At 45.0% G+C, this 27,503-nt stretch overlaps 1 protein-coding gene across 3 annotated transcripts in view; it reads left to right on the top strand.

Moving 5' to 3' along the window:
• grid1b (glutamate receptor, ionotropic, delta 1b) overlaps nucleotides 1-27,503 on the top strand; it is a 595,515-nt gene that overhangs the window by 361,693 nt on the left and 206,319 nt on the right. For all 3 annotated transcript variants that reach the window (XM_072373293.1, XM_072373292.1, XM_072373294.1), the window contains exon 4: nucleotides 19,688-19,893. In XM_072373293.1, coding sequence (XP_072229394.1) covers nucleotides 19,688-19,893 — 206 coding nt within the window. The remainder of the gene's footprint in view (nucleotides 1-19,687; nucleotides 19,894-27,503) is intronic.

Genomic DNA, 27,503 nt, shown 5'->3' with positions numbered 1-27,503 from the left:
TAACTTTAATTGTAATTAACTGCAGCCAAAACATGCATTAAACAGCTGTTTACAGAGTAATAAACAACACTAAAGATGAATAATTCCAATCAGCGACACACCGTCCTGAGTCTGAATGGAACCTTCTGCTTAATCAGTCCACTTCAGGTATAATTGAGCGTTTAATCTTAATCTTTTTTTATTCATCTTGGTGTTTATGAGGCGGTTCTGAGGGACGTTTTTCCATTTATTTCCACTGAGGAAAGATCTGAAATGAGCAGGTTTGTGCAACACTTTGCCTGCTGCTGGGCATCTTCAGATGAGTTACGTAATGAAACGGCTGCTGCTGTAGCCATCTGTCGTCCTCTTGTTATTGGAAACTTCCTCTTATGGAGTACAGTGTGGAAAATGTACAACGTGTGAGTGAGGTCAGCTGGAACAGCAGAGAATGTAAAATGTCAAGACTCTGGTGGCTGGTGCTTGACATTCAAAGATCAAATCCATACGGTTCCATGTTTTCTGTCCCTGGAGCTGCAGAAGTCGCTGTTGACTGCGTACATACAGTAACTCCTCCAGATATTTACCACCCGATCGGCCGTGTTGGTGTCGATTCTGAGGCTAACGAAGCACATGGCTCCAGATTTGCTACGGGGTCACAGAAGGGACACAAAGCCTGCACATGAGGCTTTTGAGCCGTGGTCAGTTTGTCCACCTTTGCCTGAAATGTCAGGCTGATAATAAAAGCTGGAGATGAGGGTTTGTGCCAGGTGTAGAAGGCACCAGGTAGCCTGAAAGGTCACAGGTTAGCACCCTTCCAGCCAGAGATTATGGGGTGATTTAAACTTCCAGATGTCTGACAGCCAGGCTGTGGAACAAAGCTTCTACATGGTCAGGCTGCATGTCGTCAGTCTGTGAGTTATCTGCTCTACATGTGGAAAAATGTTGGCTTTGAACAGGTTTTTGACCATTATTTCAGGGCCTGGCAGATGCACTTTGACTTGTAACTTCATTGTGAAGGTGTGAGGTTAAAGCTCCGGTAATTTTTAACCTTATTTCTGGCATGAAATACGTTCATCTGCTCACTGAGAACAGTTTGGTGAAAGTCGGCGTCCTTCGGAAGATATTTAGATAACTGGAGATCCATATAACGGAGTGAACGGGCCTTAGAGGATGCAGCCTCTAAATAAGGCATTATCTGTCTTTATTTCACCAATACTTTAAGAAGAATGAATGAATGAACGTGTGCTATAGCTCTGTTAGCTCATAGCTCTGTTAGCTCATAGCTCTGTTAGCTCATAGCTGCTGTTATGTGGCTACTTGCAGCTATAGGAGAGCTAACGGAGGGATTTCTACACAGGCACTCTACTGGGACCGCTTCATCCACACGCCCCCCTGCAGCACAGTTTATTCACTCCGGTAAGAACGTCCATCTTACTCAGAATCTGCTAAATATCCTGCCATGTTGCACAAAACTATCAGCAGCAAACTCTGTGTGAAGTTAGCCGACTGTCACAGAGCACGGAGTGAATAAACTGTGCTGCAGGGGGGCGTGTGGATGAAGTGGTCCCAGTAGAGTGCCTGTGTAGAAATCCCTCCGTTAGCTCTCCTATAGCTGCAAGTAGCCACATAACAGAGCTATGAGCTAACAGAGCTATGAGCTAACAGCAGCTATGAGCTAACAGAGCTATAGCACACGTTCATTCATTCATTCTTCTTAAAGTATTGGTGAAATAAAGACAGATAATGCCTTATTTAGAGGCTGCATCCTCTAAGCCCCGTTCACTCCGTTATATGGATCTCCAGTTATCTAAATATCTTCCGAAGGACGCCGACTTTCACCAAACTGTTTCTCAGTGAGCAGATGAACGTATTTCGTGCCAGAAATGAGGTTTAAAACACCGGAGTTCCCCTTTTAAAGGACACAGACGTCCCAAACCGATGCCTCAGGACTGCCCTGCATGTTGAATCCAGCCTGGAGAACAGGTCGGGGGGGCAGCACAGCTCCTTAAAGCGCCTCACATACTTGTTGCACCGTGAAAACCTTGTGAAACGGTGTATTTCCGTCTGATTTGACAGCAGCTGGAAGGTCAGTGGTACCTCTGCCCAGCTGAGGTGTTCCTCGGTGGTAAAGTGAACCCTACATTGCTTCCATTGTGTTGCTGATTTGGATAAACGCTTCAGCTGAACAACAGCGAGTACAAGAGGGAAAGAAAAGATGGAGGCCATCTTATCTGAGTCTCAGAGACACCACAGGCTTTCACTAAATGACAGCGTTTAAGGCCGAGCGTTTCGTGCAAGTTCTCTGATTAAAAACGGACTTTATTAAGAATCAGTTGGTGAAATCCATGTCATTTCTTGCCATTCAGCTGCACATTTTCATCACATTTCCACACACTGTTATCTGTTAGTTATTATTGTTAATTATCAGCCGTAACAAGCCCGCCGTTTTCTCCACAGCGATGAAGAAACCGCGATAAGAGACGATAACAAAGACTGAAAATTAGATTCAAACAACTAATTAGTGCGAATGAGATTAAAGACGCTGATGTCATGTTCTTTAATTATCTCTAACATGGTGAATTAAAGCCACACACTGAATTATTCATTGTTGGAACTTAAACCTGGAGAACAGGTTCATCGGCACTGACTGACTCGTCTGGTTGGTTTGTAATTAGGATCAAAGGGTCTCTGATCTTCGTGGGTTCAAACCTGAGCAGGAGAGCGGTTTTAATGGAGCATAAACGATGGCAGGTGGAAGAAAATCCACAAAGCGTCACTCCTTTAAGAGTTTACAAGCTTTACCGCCTTCATCTCTGAGCAAAGGTGACGTTTGGTGTCATTTTTATGTGTGCTTTGCATTAAGGGTGGTTTGCATGAGTCAAGCAGCTGGTGGATCTGATTCCGATGGCTTTGCCCTCTGTTTATGGACAGAAATATCATCCAGCTGCAGTGACCCGGCTGCTCACGAAGCCCCCTTCTTTATCGAAGCATCAAGGCTCTTAAACATTAGCGTACAGAGCGTGAGAAAGCACCACAAACCCGATATTTTGATATTTCGTGTCTCTTTTCAGAGCCTCAGACGAGGTTTGAAGCCTCTCTCAGGCCTTTGATTGGCTTCATTTACATAGCGCCTTGGTGGGGGAGCGAGAGCAGAGCAGTGAGGGGCGTTCACATTAGCATTTTATACACTCCACGCGTCACCGTGATATTCTGATCACGAGGAGAACCCCGGCAGTTAAATTATACATCAGTCGGTTAGTGGGAGACCTGTTGATGCGGGCGGGGAGTCTGCTGAGATGTTGAGATGCTGGAGATAGCAAACAGAGAGGATGTGAGAGACATGTAGACACAGCAGAGGATGTCTGAGAATAACTTACGCAGCACATCAACACCCCGCTTTCTCTGGCACATCCAGAATATAAATGCCTGTGACAGCAGAGCGAAGGGGACAAACATCGGTGTTACTGTAGAAGCCAGGCAGATCGTCTCCAGACAGAGTCAGAAAGCTTGTTACGGCACATTTCAGCTCATAAAAGACGACGTCGTTCTTCTTTGTAATTCCTCAGCCTAAAAGAACACGTCCCCCCTCTGTTCATTGAGCTCCTCTGGCTGCCCTTAGCATCAGATCCAAGTCCCTGATGTTAGCTACAAAGAGCTTAATGGAACGGCTCCATCTACTTGAAGGCTCTTGCAAAGGCTTCTGTCCCAACTGGGTCCCTCCGTTGGTCCCAGGATTGTCGTCTAGCAGCTCCTACACCACGCCTAAGACAATCCAAACTCTGTTCATGTGTCGTCCCACGATGGTGGAATGACCTACCGAGCGCTACCAGAACAGGGGCGTCCCTGTCTATCTTCAAGAAGCTCCTGAAAACCCAGCTCTTCAGAGAGCATCTCCTATCCCAGCACTTACCTTGTACTTCCCTCCCCCCTCTATCTCTGCTCTTTATCTTTCTGCTCTTCCTTCTATGCCTGCACCCTATCTCTACTCTGTCCCCTCTGACAGAGTCGGACTCCTGGGTTCCTTCTATGGAGCTTATTGTTAGCTTTTTATAAAGCTGTTATATCTTCATTTGTAAGTCGCTTTGGATAAAAGCGTCTGATAAATACATAACTATAAACTCTATGCTTGACCGAATAGTTCATAACACATTGTTCTGCAGTTATTTCAGTTTTACTCTGACTTTAAGGTCAATATTGAGAATCCTGGCACACAAAAGAAAATCCTCGGTGCAAGTAGGACCCGAAAATTAGCCAAAATTCTACAAGAAAAGGTCACATTTTGTCTGAAAATGGATTTGTCAACCAACATTTCACAATGATGTGGTTGATGATGCACCTTTGTGACAACATCTGCACTTAAATTAACCAAATAACTGCTAAAACGTGAATAATAAAGTCTTTCTGCACTTCCTTCTATGCCTGCACCCTATCTCTACTCTGTCCCCTCTGACAGAGTCCGACTCCTGGGTTCCTTCTATGTAGCTTATTGTTAGCTTTTTATAGAGCTGTTATATCTTCATTTGTAAGTCTCTTTGGATAAAAGCGTCTGATAAATACAGAAACAGAAACATAAGAGCCTGAACTCTCTGTGAGGACATTTTTAATGATGCACCAAATTAATCACGACCTCCTTAGTTTTAATTGAAGTGATTCAGAAAATCAGGAGCAACACCGAGTCCTATTTACGAGTGACGAAAAAAAGTCTTCCTTAACCTAACCAAGTACTTCTGGGTTCTATAACTATGTAGATCCATAATGTTTAAACCCAACCAAGTGTGGAATTGACTAAATGACAAATGAATGAAATCATAGGCGTCCTGAGGTGGTCTTAACCTGTGACTTTACTCCACTAGATGGACTCCTGGGTTCCTTCTATGTAGTTTATTGTTAGCTTTTTATATAGCTGTTATATCTTCATTTGTAAGTCGCTTTGGATAAAAGCGTCTGATAAATACAGAAACATAATTCACACAAGCCAATCAGAGGCGGCTCAGCGCCACATCACAGCAGAGTCTGCCGATGCAGGGCACACTGGCAGCCATGGCAACCAGTTAGAGACTCATCCTGCCCCGAACTGGTTGTTTTCAGAAGTTTCTAACGAGTTCCCCTTTAAAGTCTAACGAGTATTTAAATTACATCTGAACAAGGCTGAGTGACAGTCCTTTAGAACCAGGCCTTAGAGATGGAGTAAGGAGGTCATACACCTAGAGGAAGGTCCGATCCCTCACATGAAAGGACGCCATTGAGGTGTTTCAAGCGTCTGATTGGTATGCATCCCGGGTGCCTTCCTCAGGAGGAAAGGTCCCGCTAAGGTCCTGAAGTAGACCCACACTTCAGTGTCGGGATTACATTCCTCATCTGGCCTGGGAACACTTCAGGATCCCTCATCTGGCCTGAGAACACTTCAGGGTCCCTCATCTGGCCTGAGAACACTTCAGGATCCCTCATCTGGCCCGGGAACACTTCAGGATCCCTCATCTGGCCCGGGAACACTTCAGGATCCCTCATCTGGCCCGGGAACACTTCAGGATCCCTCATCTGGCCTGAGAACACTTCAGGATCCCTCATCTGGCCTGGGAACACTTCAGGATCCCTCATCTGGCCTGAGAACACTTCAGGATCCCTCATCTGGCCCGGGAACACTTCAGGGTCCCTCATCTGGCCCGGGAACACTTCAGGGTCCCTCACCTGGCCCGGGAACACTTCAGGGTCCCTCATCTGGCCCGGGAACACTTCAGGGTCCCTCATCTGGCCCGGGAACACTTCAGGATCCCTCATCTGGCCCGGGAACACTTCAGGATCCCTCATCTGGCCCGGGAACACTTCAGGATCCCTCATCTGGCCCGGGAACACTTCAGGATCCCTCATCTGGCCCGGGAACACTTCAGGATCCCTCATCTGGCCCGGGAACACTTCAGGGTCCCGTCTGGAACACCAAGGGGGAAGAAAACAAAGGTTTTCCCTGTATTTAGGCTGTAAATTTAGCTTTTATTGTGGAAAAAACCCGTTCAGCATGTCCTGACTCTTTGATCCTGACCAACACAAATCTCACAGGCTGCTCTCATACATCCACTTCGGTCCAGAGTTTGGCTTAAAGCTGTGACGACCAACTTCTGACTGAACTGTGATCATAAGAAGAGAGCATTAGCAACGCAGTCAAGCTGCGAGAGGTGTGATAACTGACTGAATCCGTTGTGGGGGATGCAGGCGGTTAAGGTGGCTCGAGTCTTCGCTGACTTTCCTGTTGAATTCGGTCCTTAAAGTGACAGCAAAGACGCTGCAGTGTTTTCCTGCATCTCTGTTTCTTGGCCATTAGATTCTGTGATGCAGAAGGAGGTAGAGCTGGTTGCCTTTCCTGGATGTTTGATATGGAGAGGGAGCTCTCATAAACAGACTGTGCAGGCGCAGCAGGATGCTCCACATTTAAATGTCACACCTGTCACAGGCAATCTGCACGAGAAGGCTCAATTATCCCTCCTCATAAACAGAAGCCCTGTTCTTTGCTTCGCCTCCCTTTCTGCTGCACATGTGCTGTTTTCTCATCAGTTTTACATCTTCATATCCGATTTAACTGCTTTTCCTCTGTCTCATCAGGCTGTGTGCAGGTAATTAAAGTGTCCTTTCCAGCAGGGAAATGCCTTCAACCGCATCACCGATTATTTAAAAAAGAAAAGGTTTTCTTTTGATTTGGGCGCCGCAGTTCAGAGGATCTGTTTCATTAGTGTTCATGGTCTAAAACAGATGCAGAGCAGCAAACATGGAGCGTGAACGGCCCATCGGTGCGTTTCCAAGCTCCAGACAGAAGAAAGAAGTTCGGCTGCAGCACTCTGGTCTCTGAGTTTCAGAAAGCAGGAAATGCAAAGTGAGGGAGAAGAACCTGCAGAGTGTCTCTCGTCTGTTTTGGGACCGTCGCATCATCGCTTTGAGAGATTTTACAGATGGTGAATGAATATATTTAACCCTTAAATCTCCCAAAAAAGCATTTGCTGCACCTGCTGCAGGCTGAATGACACGAAGTCGTGGATCTAAACGAGACCAAGACTCGTTTTGGGCACTTTTCTTATAATATTCACCTTTTCTGTGGAGAATCTTTTTGTATATTTTTTGAAAAGCTTTTAAATTTGAGCAGCAGACCTCCTCAGCTGTCAGGTCCAGTTAAAGCCTCCATAACCTCCCGGTTTGATGACTGTAATTCTCTGGATGTGGGTTTGAATCAGTCTGATTCCTGCAGCTGGTTCAGGAAGCTGCCGCTCGTCTGCGATCAGGAAAGAAAAGATCGAATCGCCTCCTTCCACTGGCTCCATCAGAGGAGTGATTTAAAGCTCCATGATGGGCCAGAACCAGCCCAGCTCACCTGTCCAGGTTAGATCTGCTCCCACTGTTGAGCAGTTCAAATAAAACCTAAAATCCGTCTCTTTTTCTGAGAAATTTTATCATCGAATCGTTTTTTTTGTCATTTTTATGACGTAATATCTGTTGTTTTCATTCTTGCTGCATTTCTTTCTCTGAAAAGCTCCTTCTCGTTCTTAAATCTGCTGAAATTAATGGCGACTCGGCTGCAGATATTCTGCTTCTTCGGAGGTTTTGTTAATGATGCGCTCGCTGTGTTCAGCAGAGAGACCAAATGCGTCACTTTCTGACAGATCGTGGAAACTTTCTGCAGCTTTCCAGTGGCTCCAAAGCTCATGATGCAGTTGGTGAAACGGTTGTTTTCTGCTCCCACACAGCTTATCGTGACTTGTTTTCCAGCACCGTCTCCGTGCTTTAACACCACCAGCAGTGACATCTTCATCACTAATGCATCAGATTCATATCATAACAGTCTGAGCATGTCACTGTGCCTTTGCTGCACATTAGCACCACTTTCACAGCGCTCTTGGGCTCGATTGTAAAGATCTTTGTGTCTGTCGGTATTTAACGTGCCGATATGAAGACAGTTTGTGCTGGTGAGCGGTCGGATTTAGATAATAGATTAACTTTACTGAAGTTAAACCAAAGCACTGATACTGAAAGAACGTGTGAAACCGGCGAATAAAGACGGAAATCCAAAGAATGAAGTCGACACTAAACCAATGAACACAGCAAAGCCTGTGGACTGTTACCCTGGAGTGCAGGAGCTATACCAGCTGTGCTGGTTTTTATATCCAGATGTGCACATCCCACCTACCTTTAGCTCTCACCCTGACCAACACATGGCTGCAGAGAGATGTTTCAGACCTAAAACACCCAAATGAGGTCAGATTTAGCAGCTTTTTCAGTGAGATGAGCTGTAAATATTTGTGTCCCCTATAAGCAAGTTAAAAAAAGGGAAAATGGGGCTGTTTCCTCCAGTCTGTCACTCACATGTTCGCATTTGTTTGAGGGTAATCGGAGTCGGAGTCTCCTGCTGAGCCTCTCCGTCTGATTTACAAATCTGAAGTGAAGTTTGGTGCCAGAGAAGAAATGATAAGCAAAGATAACCGGGACAAGAACCAGGGTGGAAGGCAGGCTTCAGATTTATTCAGAGTGGATTTAACGACGGCTCCCTGTTAAAATGTGGCTAAAACACAGCCTGCCGTGTTGTTTCATGAAGAAGAACAGTTCAGTTCCCGTCTGATTCGACACATTCGCTTAAAAACGTCCGCTCATTCAGTCAGTAACACCCCCCCACAGCTGTGAGCCCAAGAAGAGGAAATAAAGCCAGAGTCACCGGGTCACTGTGACATTTAAAGTATGAAATACCAACAGTGAGTCAGCAGAAAGTGAAGGCAGCTCTGTCAGCTGCAGCACAGATGGAGCAGAGCGCGTCCGTCACATCGGTACCGGGCTGCTGTGCTGCAGCGCCGCACCTGAACAGGTGCCAAACGCCAACGCCACACCTGCACAGGTGCCAAACGCCAACGCCACACCCGCACAGGTGCCAAACGCCAACGCCACACCCGCACAGGTGCCAAACGCCAACGCCACACCCGCACAGGTGCCAAACGCCAGCGCCACACCTGCACAGGTGCCAAACGCCAGCGCCACACCTGCACAGGTGCCAAACGCCAACGCCACATTCAGAGGTCTGTAAGGAGGGTTCAGGGGTCTTTAAGGAAGGTTCCAAGGTCTTTAAGGACGGGTCAGGGGTCTTTAAGGAGGGTTCAGGGGTCTTTAAGGAGGGTTCAGGGGTCTTTAAGGAGGGTTCAGGGGTCTGTAAGGAGGGTTCCGGGGTCTTTAAGGACGGGTCAGGGGTCTTTAAGGAGGGTTCAGGGGTCTTTAAGGAAGGTTCAGGGGTCTTTAAGGAGGGTTCAGGGGTCTTTAAGGAAGGTTCCAAGGTCTTTAAGGAAGGTTCCAAGGTCTTTAAGGAAGGTTCCAAGGTCTTTAAGGACGGGTCAGGGGTCTGTAAGGAGGGTTCAGGGGTCTGTAAGGAGGGTTCAGAGGTCTTTAAGGAAGGTTCCAAGGTCTTTAAGGAGGGTTCAGGGGTCTTTAAGGAGGGTTCAGGGGTCTTTAAGGAGGGTTCAGAGGTCTTTAGGGAGGGTTCAGAGGTCTTTAGGGAGGGTTCAGAGGTCTTTAAGGAGGGTTCAGGGGTCTTTAAGGAGGGTTCAGGGGTCTTTAAGGAGGGTTTACGGGTCTGTAAGGAGGGTTCAGAGGTCTTTAAGGAGGGTTCAGGGGTCTTTAAGGAGGATTCAGGGGCCTTTAAGGAGGGTTCAGGGGTCTGTAAGGAGGGTTCAGAGGTCTTTAAGGAAGGTTCCAAGGTCTTTAAGGAGGGTTCAGGGGTCTTTAAGGAGGATTCAGGGGTCTGTAAGGAGGGTTCCTGGGTCTTTAAGGAGGGTTCAGAGGTCTTTAGGGAGGATTCAGGGGTCTGTAAGGAGGGTTCCTGGGTCTGTAAGGAGGGTTCAGGGGTATTTAAGGAGGGTTCAGGGGTCTTTAAGGAGGGTTCAGGGGTCTTTAAGGAGGGTTCAGAGGTCTTTAAGGAGGGTTCAGGGGTCTTTAAGGAGGGTTCAGGGGTCTTTAAGGAGGGTTCAGGGTCAGACTGGGTTTGCAAGGTGTGGGAGTTCTGTGTGACTCAGCCTGGTGGCAGCATGCAGTGAGCTGAAGAGAAGAAACAGCTGATTGATCAGCTGATCAGAAGTCATTCACTGTGTGCTGAATGTCTCAGGAGCCGACATAAAAAGAATGCCTTTATTCTTCAGCTCAGCCTGGTCCAGAGAAGAACTTTGAAAGAGCTTCAGAAAGCCTGGAGAACTATTGCTCAAGACCACTAGAATGGACAAAATACAAAGAAACGAGGGTTTTTTACAGCTCATGACCGACAGCAACGGCTCAAAGCTTTTTGCTTTGCAGCTGATCAGTCTAATCAGTTTTATTTGCACAGAAGAGACTCAGGTGAAGAGCGGAGTCATGAAGACACGAAGCGCCTCCGTTTTCCTCCAGAATGAGTCTGAGTCTGATTTATTTTACAAAAACAAAGAAACAAGAAACCTGCCAGTTCACACGAGATGAATAAATAATACACAACATGCCGTTTTATCGCGGGCGCTGGGCTCCTTTCCTTTCCTTTTCTGATTGTTGTTGTCACGGTTTCTGTTCTGATTATTGCTATGTTTCAGGTTCCGTCACGTTTTATGTTGATCTTCATGTTTTCAGGTCCTTTGTTATGTTTTGCTCATGTTTTTCTGTCACTCAGCTTCACTCGAGTCGCCTGATTTCTGTTGCACAGCTGCTCATCATCACCAGTCGCTTTAGTTTCCAGGTTCAGTCCCACATGGATCCTCACTTTCCCTCCACGCTCACGCCACGAAACCTCAGTCTGGTTTCGCCTCATAGTCACAAACTTAGTCTTGTTAACTCAGCTGTAGTATTCTTGAGTCCCGGCTCTGCCACAACCTTGGTTCATGCTTTTGTGTTTTTGGAAATAAAGCTTTGTTCATTTTTCTGGGTCCTTCCTGCATCGCTCTTGTTGTTGTTGTCGCTGCTTTGTCTCTACGTCATACAACGTCTTCTCTGGCGATGCGTTGAATGGCTACGGTAATAACTGGTGTTACTTTGAGCCCCATTCAGTCGGGGACATTTACGGGGACATCTTTGTCCAGGGACAGGTCACCGAAAACGGGGACGTCTGGTCACCTTAACCTACAAAAGACCCGTTAAAGAAGAGTCATTAACGCTTCTAAACTCCAGATGCAGCCTGAACTGAAGCACAGCCGCCCAAACAGGCACCATCCTCCTGTTCTCTTTATGTTTTATGATGCATTACAGCGCCGCTGCAGAGCTGTACTGCCACCTGCTGTCCTGGAGGACTCCATAATGTGGACAGACTGCTCTCTGAGCCCCGAATCTAAAACTGTTTGATAAAAAGCTGAAGTTTACAGCTTGATTACAGGCTTCTGCTCACGCTGTCTTTGCTGTACCCTACACATGGTCAGGATACTTTTAGCTTTGCATCGCTGCTGCTCTGTAATGCATCATCAGAAGGAGCTGCTCTGTCTGGGAGGAGCTGCACTCGATTTAATTTTCACAAACACTTTCCAGCTCGTCCTGCAGGTGATAAACAAGATTCTGCAAACAAGGAACAACTTTGATGTAGTTTAGTGTGATAGAAATCATTGTTTCCTCGGCCTTGATCTGCCGCCCCGGAGCCGTTTTCAGCAGAAAAACATATTCTGTAACGTCGGCCATGGTCAGTTTAGTCTCTTTTTTGTGTGGATTTCTAACAAAGCAACAGAAAACACAAGGTGACTCTGTACCACCACCTCATGTTTATTATCCCCGTCGGTTGCCTTCAGTCTCCCTCTGAAAAGCTGCTGAGTTTCTGCCGTCTGCCAGAAGGTCGGCCGCAACATTTCCGACATGTTCTGCAGTTTAAAGTCGGCCTCTTACAGAAGCTCGCCTCTCTGTGTTATTTCAAAGCAGAACTACTTTGCAGCTCAGGAACAGGAAGCAGATACCTCAAAGACGTAACCTGGTTTCCACTTTGGTCGTGGTTTAAACTTCCAGTGGAGTTTTATTCAGGGTGGCAGAGGAAATGTCACTTTCAGTGAAGCTTTTGACTGTTAAAGGGGGAAAGTCTGCAGCAGCTGAGTCAGTGTGGCGGTCCTCACCGAGGGCTGATGGCTCGTCCTCAGCTGCTCAGCAACAACAGAATAAGTTATCGGACACAATCTGCTCCGACAGATTCTGGACGCTCGGCTCCGTGCTGCTGGGCCGGATTTCTCAGATTTTTCATGAACAGGAAGAAGCACAACTTCCTGCTCTATGAATCAACTCTGACAATAAAAAGCGTTAAATAGATGAACATTTTCAGGGGAATACGGTGACACCTGATTTCTTCTCGTAATGACGCTGTAGTTTGATCATTAGTTTCAGAGTGATTGTCTCAGGGTGAGTTATCAGCAGCACATTTAAATTCCACTTGTTGCCTTCAGGGATTATTATTCATGGAAACTCAAGGTTTGATCAGGTGGAACTCAGGTTTTCAGTGTTTTTTATTTGCAGAGGATTTTTTCTGCCTTCTCTGAACAGCTAAAGGAGGGAGGAGTCCATTACCCCCCCCTGTCTCTGCAGCTGCTGGTTTCACCTCATTTGTGTACACATAATGCTACAGAGGACCTGCTGCAGATAGATAATCCATCACTGTGAACCGTTGCTCTGTTTCCCAGTAATGTGGTGACCCTGCTTTTTAAATCGGCTCGGCTGAAGTTGACGCTGCAAACTAATGAAAGTGCAGAGCAGGAGCTCAGGGACGGGAAGCCTGGGAAGTGTTAAGTGGTTTGTGTGAAGCAGACGCTGTGCACACCACCCTGGGCTGTCTGAAATGCTCACTATAACTGATAAGTACATGCAGCTAAATGCGCCGTCCACATCTGTATCAGCATGGTACAATATTTGGAAATATCAGCAAATGTTTGCTGCACATGCAAACATCACCGTGCCAAATACCGGCGTCGCTGCCCTTTAAATATTTGCTCTGAAGTCACAGAATGTGAATCTTGATGAAATGTGACGGATTTTCTCTCGTTGAAAGTCTGCGTGGCCGTTTCCCCCCCGACTTCAGAAGAGATGGCGAGCGCCGGAGAGGAGCTCGGCACATTGTTCCAGCGCTTGAACCCGGGAAAGGTAGAGAAAAGGAGGTTTTCTCTGCTGAGGAGGACTGAGAGCAGGATGGAGATGTAGAAAACATTCTTTAATTATTTAATATTAAAGCTCCTCTAGCAGCTTTTACATAAACAGTGAAGTTGGTTCTGCAGAAGATGAATGTTGAACAGGAACAAAGACTATTTAAATGAATTAAAACTCATTAATTATAACTCCATACGATGAGCTGCAGCATCTTATTATCCAGCTTTTTATTTAGAAAAGAAAAGAATCCATCAAACCTTCATTTAAAGCTGCATCGAGTTTTAACAGATTCATCCTGTAAAGATTCATGGCTCCAGATGTGGATCAGTGTGCTGACAGAATATAACCAAAGGTCATGATCAAAGGTTAGAGGTCACAGCAGTACGTTCGACTGCTGTAAAACACCAACGAAGAAGAACCAAATGTAGGAAGTAGACCCAACTTTGCGTGAGTGATGTGGCGGATTATTCACTCTGTGGGTGAGACCAGCTTCCTATAAATGGTGAAAACAGCTGACTTCAGGAACCATGTTGGAACGAAACGGGCCGAAAGAATCAGTCCAGAATTATCTGGAAGTTCCCGTGACGACGCTCTCAGCTGAGAGAGCATCTTTGCACAGAAACAGCAGCAGAAAGAAAAGTTAAAGAAACTACTCGAGTACATTCTGCACTCAGGTGGGACACATTATTAACGACATGTTTCAGTGGAAACATCAGTGGAACGAGCTGAAAAGACAGTTGTAACGTATTATTTGGCGCTGGATCGGCCTCACTTTGACTTTCTGTGGTTAAAAACGCTCCATCCGGCTGCTAAAACCTAACATTTGCCTTATAAATGAACGTTTCTGGCTTTTTATCCTCGGCTACCATCTAAAAACGACATTAACTTCACTTAATGCTGCACTTAAATCATCATTTCTAATGATGAATATTTACATTTCAGCACAAAGACTCCCTGATATTCTTCTTTTTCCCTGGAACACGATAGAAGCTGCATTAATTTGTGTTCAGGTTTGGACACAAATGAATTTAATCAGCTGCAGTTTTATTTCTTCTCTCTTTTTTAAGGAATATGAAGGAAGGAAAGAGCTAATTCACTGCTTGTTTTGCTTCAGCTCAGTGTGAGAATCAGGTTAAAGTATATTTTACCCACAGAGCTGCACCACGGCACAAAAATAAGCTCTGATTAGTAACATATCGGACTTTTAACTGATAAAGATCTTGAGTTCTCAGGATATGGACTCATTTGTGAGTGAAAAAGGTTGATTTGGATGACTGGATTATCAGATCTGCAGATGAATTAATAAAATAACACCTCCCACTGAGGTTTATATGAGGTACTGCCTTTGTTATCAGTGGGAAAGTGTGAATCTCTGGGCTCTGAATTTCAAATTTCATGAAACAGGTTTCTCGATTGTTCTCCTGAGCCGACGGGCTGTTTCATCCCCTTGGATGTTCTGGGAGGGAGTCGGAGGGTTAGAGTGACTGACAGATGGATCGATTAACTGAATATGTAAGCGAGAACAAAAAGGGAAAAGATGAAGCGATGCAGCTGGAATAGAAAATAACAGACTGCAGGGATAGAGAACAAGTCAGCTGTCAGTGCTAATAGTCAGAGAAAGATGGAAGGAGGAGGAGGAGAGGGAAAAGCAGGAGTTGTTCAGGCCAAACAACCTGTCACCAGCTGTCTCAGCCTCAGAGACAGAAACTTCTCTGGCAGTTTAGAGAGGTTCTGAATGTTAGTCTCAAACAAGCTGAGGCTGTCTGCTTCAGTGTCGCAGCCAGAGCTGAGGACCGGTCAACCCCAGCCAGCATCTCTGCTAATACTTTCTGTTGTAAAGCTTTGTTTTCATGGCTCCGGTAAGCAGGGCGGTCTCTGGTTTCTCATTCATCTGCCCGTGAGCACACAGATTAATGATTAACGGTTGCTTAACAGATGAGAACTTTGAGTTTAAAGTGAGCGGTGAATAAGAGGAGTGGAGGAGCCGTGATGGTGATTCTGCTGGGATGTGGTGACACTTCTGCTTTGGTTGGAGTTCTTCCTGAAAACATCCAGAAAGCAGTGAGGTCAGGAAGCTGGACTCTGAATTATCAGCCAGCTCATTTGGTCAAAGGCTCAGAAGTTAAGTTGTTCATGCAGGAAAAAGCGGGGAGCTGTGAGTTTCCCTGTTTGCAGTGAGAGAGGCAGAACTCATCAGTGTTTTCCTGAAGGAGTTGTGTGACCCTGACCCCTTGGGTTTATCTAAAGGACTCGCTTAAAGAGTTGGTGGAATAGTTTGAATCCACGGTTAAAGAGTTGGTGGAATAGTTTGAATCCACGGTTAAAGAGTTGGTGGAATAGTTTGAATCCACGGTTAAAGAGTTGGTTAAAGAGTTGGTGGAATAGTTTGAATCTATGGTTAAAGAGTTGGTTAAAGAGTTGGTGGAATAGTTTGAATCCAGGGTTAAAGAGTTGGTGGAATAGTTTGAATCCACGGTTAAAGAGTTGGTGGAATAGTTTGAATCTATGGTTAAAGAGTTGATGGAATAGTTTGAATCCACGGTTAAAGAGTTGGTGGAATAGTTTGAATCCACAGTTAAAGAGTTGGTGGAATAGTTTGAATCCACAGTTAAAGAGTTGGTTAAAGAGTTGGTGGAATAGTTTGAATCCAGGGTTAAAGAGTTGGTGGAATAGTTTGAATCCACGGTTAAAGAGTTGGTGGAATAGTTTGAATCCAGGGTTAAAGAGTTGGTGGAATAGTTTGAATCCAGGGTTAAAGAGTTGGTGGAATAGTTTGAATCCAGGGTTAAAGAGTTGGTGGAATAGTTTGAATCCAGGGTTAAAGAGTTGGTGGAATAGTTTGAATCCAGGGTTAAAGAGTTGGTGGAATAGTTTGAATCAACAGTTAAAGAGTTGGTGGAATAGTTTGAATCCACGGTTAAAGAGTTGGTGGAATAGTTTGAATCCACGGTTAAAGAGTTGGTGGAATAGTTTGAATCCACGGTTAAAGAGTTGGTGGAATAGTTTGAATCCAGGGTTAAAGAGTTGGTGGAATAGTTTGAATCAACAGTTAAAGAGTTGGTGGAATAGTTTGAATCCATGGTTAAAGAGTTGGTGGAATAGTTTGAATCCACGGTTAAAGAGTTGGTGGAATAGTTTGAATCCACGGTTAAAGAGTTGGTGGAATAGTTTGAATCCATGGTTAAAGAGTTGGTGGAATAGTTTGAATCAACAGTTAAAGAGTTGGTGGAATAGTTTGAATCCATGGTTAAAGAGTTGGTGGAATAGTTTGAATCCACAGTTAAAGAGTTGGTGGAATAGTTTGAATCCAGGGTTAAAGAGTTGGTGGAATAGTTTGAATCAACAGTTAAAGAGTTGGTGGAATAGTTTGAATCCATGGTTAAAGAGTTGGTGGAATAGTTTGAATCCACGGTTAAAGAGTTGGTGGAATAGTTTGAATCCACGGTTAAAGAGTTGGTGGAATAGTTTGAATCCACGGTTAAAGAGTTGGTGGAATAGTTTGAATCCACGGTTAAAGAGTTGGTGGAATAGTTTGAATCCACGGTTAAAGAGTTGGTGGAATAGTTTGAATCCACGGTTAAAGAGTTGGTGGAATAGTTTGAATCCAGGGTTAAAGAGTTGGTGGAATAGTTTGAATCAACAGTTAAAGAGTTGGTGGAATAGTTTGAATCCACGGTTAAAGAGTTGGTGGAATAGTTTGAATCCACGGTTAAAGAGTTGGTGGAATAGTTTGAATCCACGGTTAAAGAGTTGGTGGAATAGTTTGAATCCAGGGTTAAAGAGTTGGTGGAATAGTTTGAATCAACAGTTAAAGAGTTGGTGGAATAGTTTGAATCCATGGTTAAAGAGTTGGTGGAATAGTTTGAATCCACGGTTAAAGAGTTGGTGGAATAGTTTGAATCCACGGTTAAAGAGTTGGTGGAATAGTTTGAATCCATGGTTAAAGAGTTGGTGGAATAGTTTGAATCAACAGTTAAAGAGTTGGTGGAATAGTTTGAATCCATGGTTAAAGAGTTGGTGGAATAGTTTGAATCCACAGTTAAAGAGTTGGTGGAATAGTTTGAATCCACGGTTAAAGAGTTGGTGGAATAGTTTGAATCCACGGTTAAAGAGTTGGTGGAATAGTTTGAATCCACGGTTAAAGAGTTGGTGGAATAGTTTGAATCCAGGGTTAAAGAGTTGGTGGAATAGTTTGAATCAACAGTTAAAGAGTTGGTGGAATAGTTTGAATCCACGGTTAAAGAGTTGGTGGAATAGTTTGAATCCACGGTTAAAGAGTTGGTGGAATAGTTTGAATCCACGGTTAAAGAGTTGGTGGAATAGTTTGAATCCACGGTTAAAGAGTTGGTGGAATAGTTTGAATCCACGGTTAAAGAGTTGGTGGAATAGTTTGAATCCAGGGTTAAAGAGTTGGTGGAATAGTTTGAATCAACAGTTAAAGAGTTGGTGGAATAGTTTGAATCCATGGTTAAAGAGTTGGTGGAATAGTTTGAATCCATGGTTAAAGAGTCGGTGGAATAGTTTGAATCCACGGTTAAAGAGTTGGTGGAATAGTTTGAATCTATGGTTAAAGAGTTGGTGGAATAGTTTGAATCCACGGTTAAAGAGTTGGTGGAATAGTTTGAATCCACGGTTAAAGAGTTGGTGGAATAGTTTGAATCCACGGTTAAAGAGTTGGTGGAATAGTTTGAATCTATGGTTAAAGAGTTGGTGGAATAGTTTGAATCCACGGTTAAAGAGTTGGTGGAATAGTTTGAATCCAGGGTTAAAGAGTTGGTGGAATAGTTTGAATCCACGGTTAAAGAGTTGGTGGAATAGTTTGAATCTATGGTTAAAGAGTTGGTTAAAGAGTTGGTGGAATAGTTTGAATCTATGGTTAAAGAGTTGGTTAAAGAGTTGGTGGAATAGTTTGAATTTCACCTCTGAGGTTCACACAAAGTGCCTTTACTGCCACTGATGTTGCTGCAACATGAGATGCACAGTAAACCGATGGTTGTCCATGAGGAGGAGGGAAAGGATGCTCTTATTTTACCTCCTGGTCTTCAGTTGCTCTCCCTTTGGTTATGTTTAAGCAGCAGAATGTGATGCTGTGTGAGTGAAACTGGCTCATTTGATCTGTTTAACTGGAACAAATGTTGTGAATCCCGTCTGTTTCCCTGTCAGCAACGTTTTCTTTGGTTCACTGACAGCGAGCCGATCAGCCTGACAGCTCACGGTTCATTTGTCCTGCAGAAAGTTTCTGAACCCCGACCTTTGGAGTCAGAAACCCAGTCTGACTTAATCACAACCCGGGACAGAGCAGGTCCGGTACAGAGCAGGTCCGGTACAGAGCAGGTCCGGTACAGAGTAGGTCCGGTACAGAGTAGGTTTGGTACAGAGCAGGTTTGGCACAGAGCAGGTTTGGTACAGAGCAGGTTTGGTACAGAGCAGGTTTGGTACAGAGCAGGTTTGGTACAGAGTAGGTTTGGTACAGAGCAGGTTTGGTACAGAGTAGGTTTGGTACAGAGCAGGTCCGGTACAGAGCAGGTCCGGTACAGAGCAGGTTTGGTACAGAGCGGGTCCGGTACAGAGCAGGTCCGGTACAGAGCAGGTTTGGTACAGAGCGGGTCCGGTACAGAGCAGGTTTGGTACAGAGCATGTTTGGTACAGAGCAGGTTTGGTACAGAGCAGGTTTGGTACAGAGTAGGTTTGGTACAGAGTAGGTTTGGTACAGAGCAGGTTTGGTACAGAGCAGGTTTGGTACAGAGCAGGTTTGGTACAGAGCAGGTTTGGTACAGAGCAGGTTTGGTACAGAGCAGGTTTGGTACAGAGTAGGTTTGGTACAGAGCAGGTTTGGTACAGGTCCAGATACAGAGTCAAAGATGAAAAGTGAAAGTGGAATCTCTGCTGTTACGGCACATTTCCGTGCACTGACAGCACGATTGTTGAGTTATTAGAACAAAGTGAGAATATATGGATTGGACTAATGAAACTACCTGACTCGTCCCCATCGGGATGTTTAGTCCCGTTACAGATCATTTAAAAGTCTTTATCCGATACATTCACAGCTTTAAACGTACTCTGAAGTTATTAAAATCTCTGCCTTATGTGTCTCGGATGCTCTGCAGTGCAGTAAGGAAAACATCTGATAACAGATCCAGTTCCTGTGGAAACTCCAGTGTGAGCGGCTTCTCTGTTCCAGTTGGCTCCTTGTTTTCAGCCAGGGTTTAAAACCCAGACAGATGCTGGAGCGACAGATGTTGGAAGTGACTCAGTTTCCAGTTTGAAGTTCTTTCACATGTAGCCGAGGTCCTGCAAAAAGGCTTTTCGGCAGCCGGGCTGCAGCCCGATGACTGAATGGATCAGCCAGTGGTGCAGTGCAGGGTGCTGTCTTATTCTTCAGTTTTTAATAAGTGCACCTCTTCTTTATCCCCTCCTGTTCACTGGCCAGGCAGTATTTATCTGCTCCTCCTAAGCTGCTGAGGACCCGTGAGCCTTAAGCATCCCTACGGCGGTGTTTTCTGACCGATATGTAGCAACGTTTCACGTTTTAAAGACGTCTTCTCTGCAGACGTGGACCTAAATGTATGTTTTTTACCTCTTTCTTCTCATCTATAACTTTACTGATATTTGAATCGTTCTTCTCCAGATATCCGCGGCCTGCAAACTTTTCTGGATCAAACATCCCGTCAGGGTGTGGACGTGGCCCTGCAGAGGGTGGATAAGAACATCAGTAAAGTCTTCACCAACCTGTTCACCACCATGAGGACGGAGGAGCTGAACCGGTACCGAGACACACTGCGCAGAGCCATCCTGCTGCTCAGCCCCCACGGAGCGCACACGTTCATCCAGCAGGTCGGTCCGCTTTTATGCCCGTTTTTATCCTCACACTCAACAAGCAACAAGCAACATCCGTGCATGGAGCGAGGTTGTGTCAGGAGTGTGTGGAAAATGGCTTGATGAGGTCTGAATTGTGCCGGAAATGTTTGCTTATTTGGGTTCAAGTGGGGCTAAATGAATGGGTTCCCAGCTGTTTTGGTTCATTAAAATCACAGGATGTACACAACATGCAGCTGTATGTAAGGACTGAGTTTACTGGAGAATGAATGAGTGTAAACGGAACTGTGAATGACAAAAAAGGATAAATTAGCATGAAAATAACTGGAGATTGCTACTTGTTTAAGTGAGACTGATAGCTGAGAGGAATTAGGGCTTGAAGTGGGGAACAGTGAGTGCACCACAGAGCTGAGCTAAAGTCAGGAGTCCCAGAGAAGATAGTGAACCACAGGATGCTGAAATGGTGTGATTTTATTAGCATATTTTAAAAATGTTTGAAAAACCAGCCTGAGAACTTTCCCTTAAAGCTTCAAACTGAAGTCTTAAAGAATGAAAAAAATCCCCCAAAATATCACAAAAGTTGATGCGACCTCTAGTGGCTGCAGGAGCAACTGCACGTGAAACGCCAACATGACGCAGATTAAGGTGGTGTTGCACAGAAAGAGGAAGAAAAATGATTCTTCGAGTCCGAAGCGGCTCGTGTTCTGAACCGAACCAAAGCCGTGACGTGGATCTGCAGCACAGAAATCCCAAATGTTCAGTAAATGAGCTGCAAACAGAGCAGTCTGAGGGGAATGTGGCCACCAGGTGAGTTTGTAAAGTGTGTGCGTAGTGGAAAACAGGGCGTGCACGGTGACAGCTGCCTGAGCTGCGAACAGATGACTGGTTCAACGGATCAAGAGAGCGTGCATGAAGAATCACTCTGTGTTTGTTCGTCCACTCTCACACTGGATCAGTGGTCATTTGTTAGCCTGCCGTGCGTGCACGTGCGTGCACGTGCGGGTGTTTGCGTGTGCCCAGGTGTAAGAGGCCACCTGGAGTGACAGATGGAGGTGGTAGCTGTGCACACTCTTATGGACACACACTTATTACACGAGCCTTTCCAGAGGCTGCTGAGTTTGCTCAATATTCATTTTTCACTCTAACATGTTTCCATGGATCAAACTCGTGCACGTGAGTGTGCACGTGTGTGTGTGTGTGTGAGCTTTGATCATGAACATGTCACCTTTACCGCTGTGTGAGAGAATAAAGACGAGAGCTTGTAGATCAGAGCTGAGCACTGATAATAATTAGAATAATTTTATCTCTTCACACTGTTACAAAGTGGTTTACAGGAGGGGGTAAGGTGAGTTAGAGTCTGATAAACTGTGACGTGCACAAATGATTTTAGGCTCGTGCACGAATGGCAGTTTATCTACCAACAAACGAGGAGGTGTTGGGATGAAGGCAGGGTGCAGGAAACTGTGATAAATCTGATGTTTGGAAGGGAAATTCATCGTTTGTGAAGATAAAACACCTGTGAAAAAACTCCTCAGATGGGAGAAAGAAGGCGTCAACAAACGAATTTAACACATTCCAACTTCAGGCCTATCTCTAACCTTTCATACATTCCCAAAAGTTTAGCTTGTCTCCAATCAGTTGTTACCATTCTTAGAAGTTAATGGCATCACGGAGTTATTCCAGTCCAGCCCTCCATAGCACCGAGTCAGCACTTTCACAGCGATGTGCCTCTGTCAACAGACCCTGGAAAGTTTGTTGTCCTGCTGCTTTTAGATTTGACACCGTTGACCACAGCATTTTAATCTCTCGTCTCCAGTCCTGTGTGGGCATCAAGGGTGTCGCCCTTGACTGGTTCCGGTCATACTTAACTGACAGAACCTCTTTTATTTGCTCTTTCCTCCCCCTCGGTTCTGTTTTCATTTCATTTTTATGCCGATGATCGCCAGATCTATCTTCCATTGGCACAAAACAATGCCCACTCAGTCCAGCCGCTCATAGACTGTCTTCACGACATTAAAGCTTGGCTCTCATTCACTTTTCTTAGTGTTAATGAAAAGAAAACTGAAGGAATGATGTTCGGACCAAGCTGTCACTATATCTCAAGGACTGTGTCACTAATCTGGGGCTCCAGTTTGATTCTCTTTTTAAATTAGAGAAACAGAGACAACATTCCTCCTTAAAACAGCTTTTTGTCTCCCCTCTTCTTCTCTCTGGCCGTGACATTTACATAATGCTAATAAGCTAACTTTTCAGACAGACTCGTCTTGATAACTGTTATTCCTTGCACCTCGGGTTCAGCCAGGCTTCCCTTACCCGTCTGCAGCTTTTGCAGAACTCTGCTGAACGCCTGCAAACTCACACCAGTGCAGTTCATCGCTCCCATCCTGGTGTCCCTACACTGGCTCCCTGTGAACCACAGAATCAATTTTAAACTTTTGTTATTTGTTTTTAAATGCCTGAACAACCTTGATCCACCATATTTATCGGATGGGCTTCAGCCTTACTGCCCATCCCATCCCTCAGATCAGCCGACCAGCTGTTGCTGACAGTCACTAAAACAAGGCTGAAACTCAGAGGTGACAGAGCATTTGCTGCTGCTGCTGCACCCAAGCTTTGGAATGAGCTGCCTTTAAATGTCAGACAGGCCTCCTCGCTTCCTGTTTTTAAATATCTTCTAAAAACGCAATTTTACTCTCTCGCCTCTAACTTGCCTTAATTTATGTCTGTCTGAGCTGTCTGAGCTAACGGCTAACCCGTTCAGCGAGCTAACGGCTAACCCGTTCAGCGAGCTAACGGCTAACCCGCTCAGCGAGCTAACGGCTAACCCGTTCTGCGAGCTAACGGCTAACCCGTTCTGCGAACTAACGGCTAACCCGCTCTGCGAACTAACGGCTAACCCGCTCTGCGAACTAACGGCTAACCCGTTCAGCGAGCAAACGGCTAACCCGTTCAGCGAGCAAACGGCTAACCCGTTCAGCGAGCTAACGGCTAACCCGTTCAGCGAGCAAACGGCTAACCCGTTCAACGAGCAAACGGCTATATCGTTCAGCGAGCTAACGTCTAACCCGTTCAGCGAGCTAACGGCTAACCCGCTCAGCGAGCTAACGGCTAACCCGTTCTGCGAGCTAACGGCTAACCCGTTCTGCGAACTAACGGCTAACCCGCTCTGCGAACTAACGGCTAACCCGTTTCTGCGAGCAAACGGCTAACCCGTTCAGCGAGCAAACGGCTAACCCGTTCAGCGAGCTAACGGCTGTGGTTTCCGACTCATTAACATCACATTTAGGCATTTAGCAGATGTTTTTTTATGCAAATGTTACAAGGAAGAAGGAGAATTAACAATTGCATATATTTTAAAGAACAATTCACAGTTAATAATTACAGCGAACATCAGCTGGGACCTCAGACATCTGATATTTCCTGAATGGAACTACTTTTACAGCTGGAATCATAGGAGAAAAAACTTGTTGATGGACAGTAAATACAAGAGAGTCTAAAGATCAGGAAATCTTGATGTTTCCAGTTAGATAACTGTGATGTTGGTACTGATGAAAATATTTTTTGCCATAATCAGGCAGCCCAGAAGTGAACAGATGAGCAATACCTGAAATTTAAAGGTGCTTCTGATCATCTTGAAATGTTCGAAGACAATAGATACGACACGTTGTTTGTGGAGGCGTATGTGGACTGAGGTTGTTACATCTTTCGAACATTTGTGAGGTCAAGATGAGCGGGAAACCTTTCGAGGGTGTCTTTGAGAGTGTGTGTTGCCTTTTCTATTCAGTCTCCCTTTTAAGCTGCGTTGTCATGGCAGCAGCTCTTTGTGTCCAGCACACTCACCGACTTCCACAGATGTTTACACATGTAGGAACAAATCGTCACATGTGCAAAGAAGCACACGTTGACAACAAACTGCAGCTGATGCAACAGCTTTTCATTTTGACGTTCATCAACAGAAAATTAGCAGCCTTGACTCCGTCAATTTTGTTAAAAAGAGAGAAATATAAAGTTTTTAAACACAAGTCCTTCCAACACCTACAGTCTAATCCTGTTTTTATGTCTCCAACGTCTCGGGCCAAATGTGTCGAACACAACAATAATTAATTAAACAAAGTAATCGCAGAGTTAGTGTTCAGTCACTGCTCTTTAATAATAGTTTGCCGGTCCTCCACACACTCAAGAAGAAGAATAGAGGACCATAACTGTCACAGCTGGAAGCTTGTTATCAGTGAGCTGCCATTGATTCTGTGGACTAAATTTCCTCAGCTGTCAGTCAGCATCTCGCTGACTTCTTTCTTTTATCTGTTCATGTGAATCTGTCTCCGACATCCATATTTTCCTCTGCTCGTACAGACAATCATAACAAGACAGCGTGGCTGTAAAGAGGTGGGAAACCAATGTGCATCATGGGGGGGCAAAGCATCTGAATCCTGCTGAATCTTTAGTCCATTCACACCCAATTAGAGTCAGTTTGGACAGGAAGGCTCAGATGAAATGGTGAACGCGATCAGAAGCATGAAACCTCGTTGAAATGCAGATTCAGTGACGTTCAAAGTTTAACGGTAACAGAGCCAAGATGATTTAAAGTTTAATACTCGGCAGAATCAATGTTTTAAAAGCTGAAGAAAATATCTTTGTTCAGTTCTGCCTCCAGAAAGGAAATTCTACTTTCATATCCGAGGTCAGGTTGGAGAGCAACCCAGACATCCTTCTGCCCGGCAACACTCTCCAGCTCCTCCTGGGGACCCAGAGGCGCTCCCAGGCCAGGTGGGATATATAATCCCTCCAGAGAGTTCTTCTTCTGGGCTTTTTTCTCAGTTGGGTGGGCCCAGAAAACCCAAAGTCCCTGCTCAGATCTTGTGACCATAAGTGACGGTTGGAGCGAAGATGGACCAGTAAGCCTCAGCTCCCTCTTCAGCACCCCAACAGAACAATGATCCAGGTGGCACCAGTCCAGGCACCATAATATACATCTGTGCACAAACCACAGCTTTCTGGGGAGAACTCCAACACAGAGGTGCTTAGCCAAGGACTTCTGAGTGCGCTCACACCTGCACGACTCCCCCAGGTAAAAGAGTTCAGTCTCTCTCCGGGAGTTTGGCTGCAGAATCTGTGCCGAGTTGAGCCCAACTCTTTCCCAGAGCCAGTTTGCACTGCCAGGAGTTGGCAGGAGCCGGGGCAGGAGCCGGGGCTCAGCTTCCAGGTGTTTGCCAGCAGGCTGCCTCACTCTTCTCCAGGTGAGGTGACTCTAATTTAGTGATGTCGCTCCATTAAGGTCTTTGGATCGCTTTTAATCTGACTCCTCCTCTGAAGTCAGGCAATATTCAAACCCCTCCACCGCATTAAGATGGCAATTATACAGGATGTTACCTGTTTTGAGTCATGTTACCTAGCTTATAACCATGTGAGCAGCTGGTATAATTGGACTAACAGGGCTCAGCCCTTCCTACATTATTCAATAAAAATGAGAATATAATATATAAATATTTCAATAAAAACTTTAAACAAGTTGTTTTTTAATTTTTGATCAGAGGCGGAGCAAAATCTGAACTGAAACCCATGAAATCAGTGAAAATGGGCTAATTATCTACAGCCCAAGCAAAGCAGCTCAGTTACACTTGACTTGTCTTCAACATTTGAGTGACAGGTTGCAAGTCCATATATATATATATAGATATATAGATATATAGATATCCAAATTACACAGAAAGATAAGCGCCAAAATCGTAGCTTTTGTGTAACTTAGTTTGAGAGAAAGGACTGGCTAACGGCTAACGTTAGAAAGGCTAACGGCTAGCGTTAGAAAAGCTAACAGCTAACGGCCTCTTGAAGCTTCTCTTCAGATAAGGTAGACCCCCCCATTCATGTCACACAGATGGAACATTTTGTGGAGTATTTCTTTTCAGGCTCTTAACGTCTTTCTGGAGTGTTTTTCTGGAGTTACTATTTTAGTTTTGTGCTGATGTTTGGATTATTGTGCTCCAAAGCAAATAGCAATCGGCTATAAGTCTGGGTTGACCTTTTAAAAACCTTTTATGGTGTGAAAGTATTTGTATTTCCAGAGAGATGGTAGATGGTATATTTTCCATCAGTGCATTCTTCTAAATAGTGTTTTGGTGGTTTGTTGAAAAGGCCCGTGCTGTTGTGATAGTTTAAATTTACATTCTAACAGGACACCTACTTGGCTTTTATAATACATTAGCCCCCCCCATTCAATGTTATCACAAGCCGTCACTGGTTATAACCATGTGAGCAGCTGGCACATTTCCTTCGTACCGTGACTTTAACCTGCTGTCGAAGGAAACCAGCAACATAAATGTTACATCAAGTTGTTGCTTCGGTTACAAAATCCAGAGGAATAGTTGTAAAATGCTGCGAAAGTAAAGACTAACTTAACTTTTCTTTCACTCAGTCACACTTAGCACATGCTAAACCAGTTCTTATGAGGCCATAAAGCAAATGTGTCACATGGTGACATAAAAGCCCCAAAGTCCCGACTAACACCAGCTCTGGAGTGTTTTCTGTGGGGAGGAATTACTCCACAGAGCGGTTATTATCTCACTCTAAGATGGGTGACCCTACATATTGTGTGTTTTCATGCCGCCACATTCAGCAGCACCAGGACATGACAGCGTAGGAGGGTGAGACTGAGCTGAATGAAACTTACACTCCTCAGTAATGTCATGGAAACCTGTTAAAAGCTTTGGCAGAATATCACACACATGCAGGATGACTGAACACACCCACCTTAAACTCCTTCTTCTGAGGCTTTTTTCGGGCTCTTGGCCCCTCGATCTTCTCTCATGGATTTGACTCCATCATAACGACGTGACCTGTTGCTCCAGGTGTTTTCAGAGAGCAGGAATCACTCTTCGGACACATTGTTGATGCCCTTTCTGTGACTGCAGTCAGAGCTGCAGGTCTATCAGTCAGGCTCCTTTTTATCCTCGTCCTTCTCCAGTTATAGCAGATTTCTGCACTCGACACACGTCTCGTTTATGCTTGTGTTGCTTCTTATTACCCATAATTACAGTGTTTACACAGCGAGTATAAATCTGTTTCGTGACGTCAGAACATGGCTCCCAAACCTTGGCCCTTAGACCTTTGTTTTAACCCCCTCATATAGTTGTCTAACAACAAAAAACGACAAATCCAGCTCTTAGGAACCAAGGCTTTTGGGAACCAGTAATCCCACTCAAGTGCCTCACGGTGGGCTGGATAATGAGACATGTAAGTGTTGTTAGTTTAGAATAGCAGCCTTAAAAAACAGGTTCATATGAATACAAACCCAGAACTTCTGATGAACTATGAGTATTTTCCCAGGTAAACCAGATTAAAAGCAGTAAAGCTTATTTATTTGCCCATACAGGCTTATTTTCAGGGCATTTACCTTCTACTTCCCATTAAAAATCATGAACGTGCGACAGGTGACGATTTCACACCGAGTCCACCAATCACAGAGCTGACAGCATTTATCTGCCTAGCAACCAGACCTGGAAATCTGATAGGATCACAAACTTCTTCAAAATGAAACTTCACATTCCAGCAGTGACTAAATCGAGTGTTTTTCTGCTTCTTTTCTTCCTCCCTGAGGGCCACTCGGGTTACTCGGTTCACATTCACTCGTT

This window comes from Leuresthes tenuis, unplaced genomic scaffold (assembly GCF_036924035.1).
Source record: "Leuresthes tenuis unplaced genomic scaffold, fLeuTen1.0.hap1 SCAF_20, whole genome shotgun sequence".
In the NCBI taxonomy this organism is placed as follows: Eukaryota; Metazoa; Chordata; class Actinopteri; order Atheriniformes; family Atherinopsidae; genus Leuresthes; species Leuresthes tenuis.
This window is presented reverse-complemented; position numbering and strand designations above follow the sequence as displayed.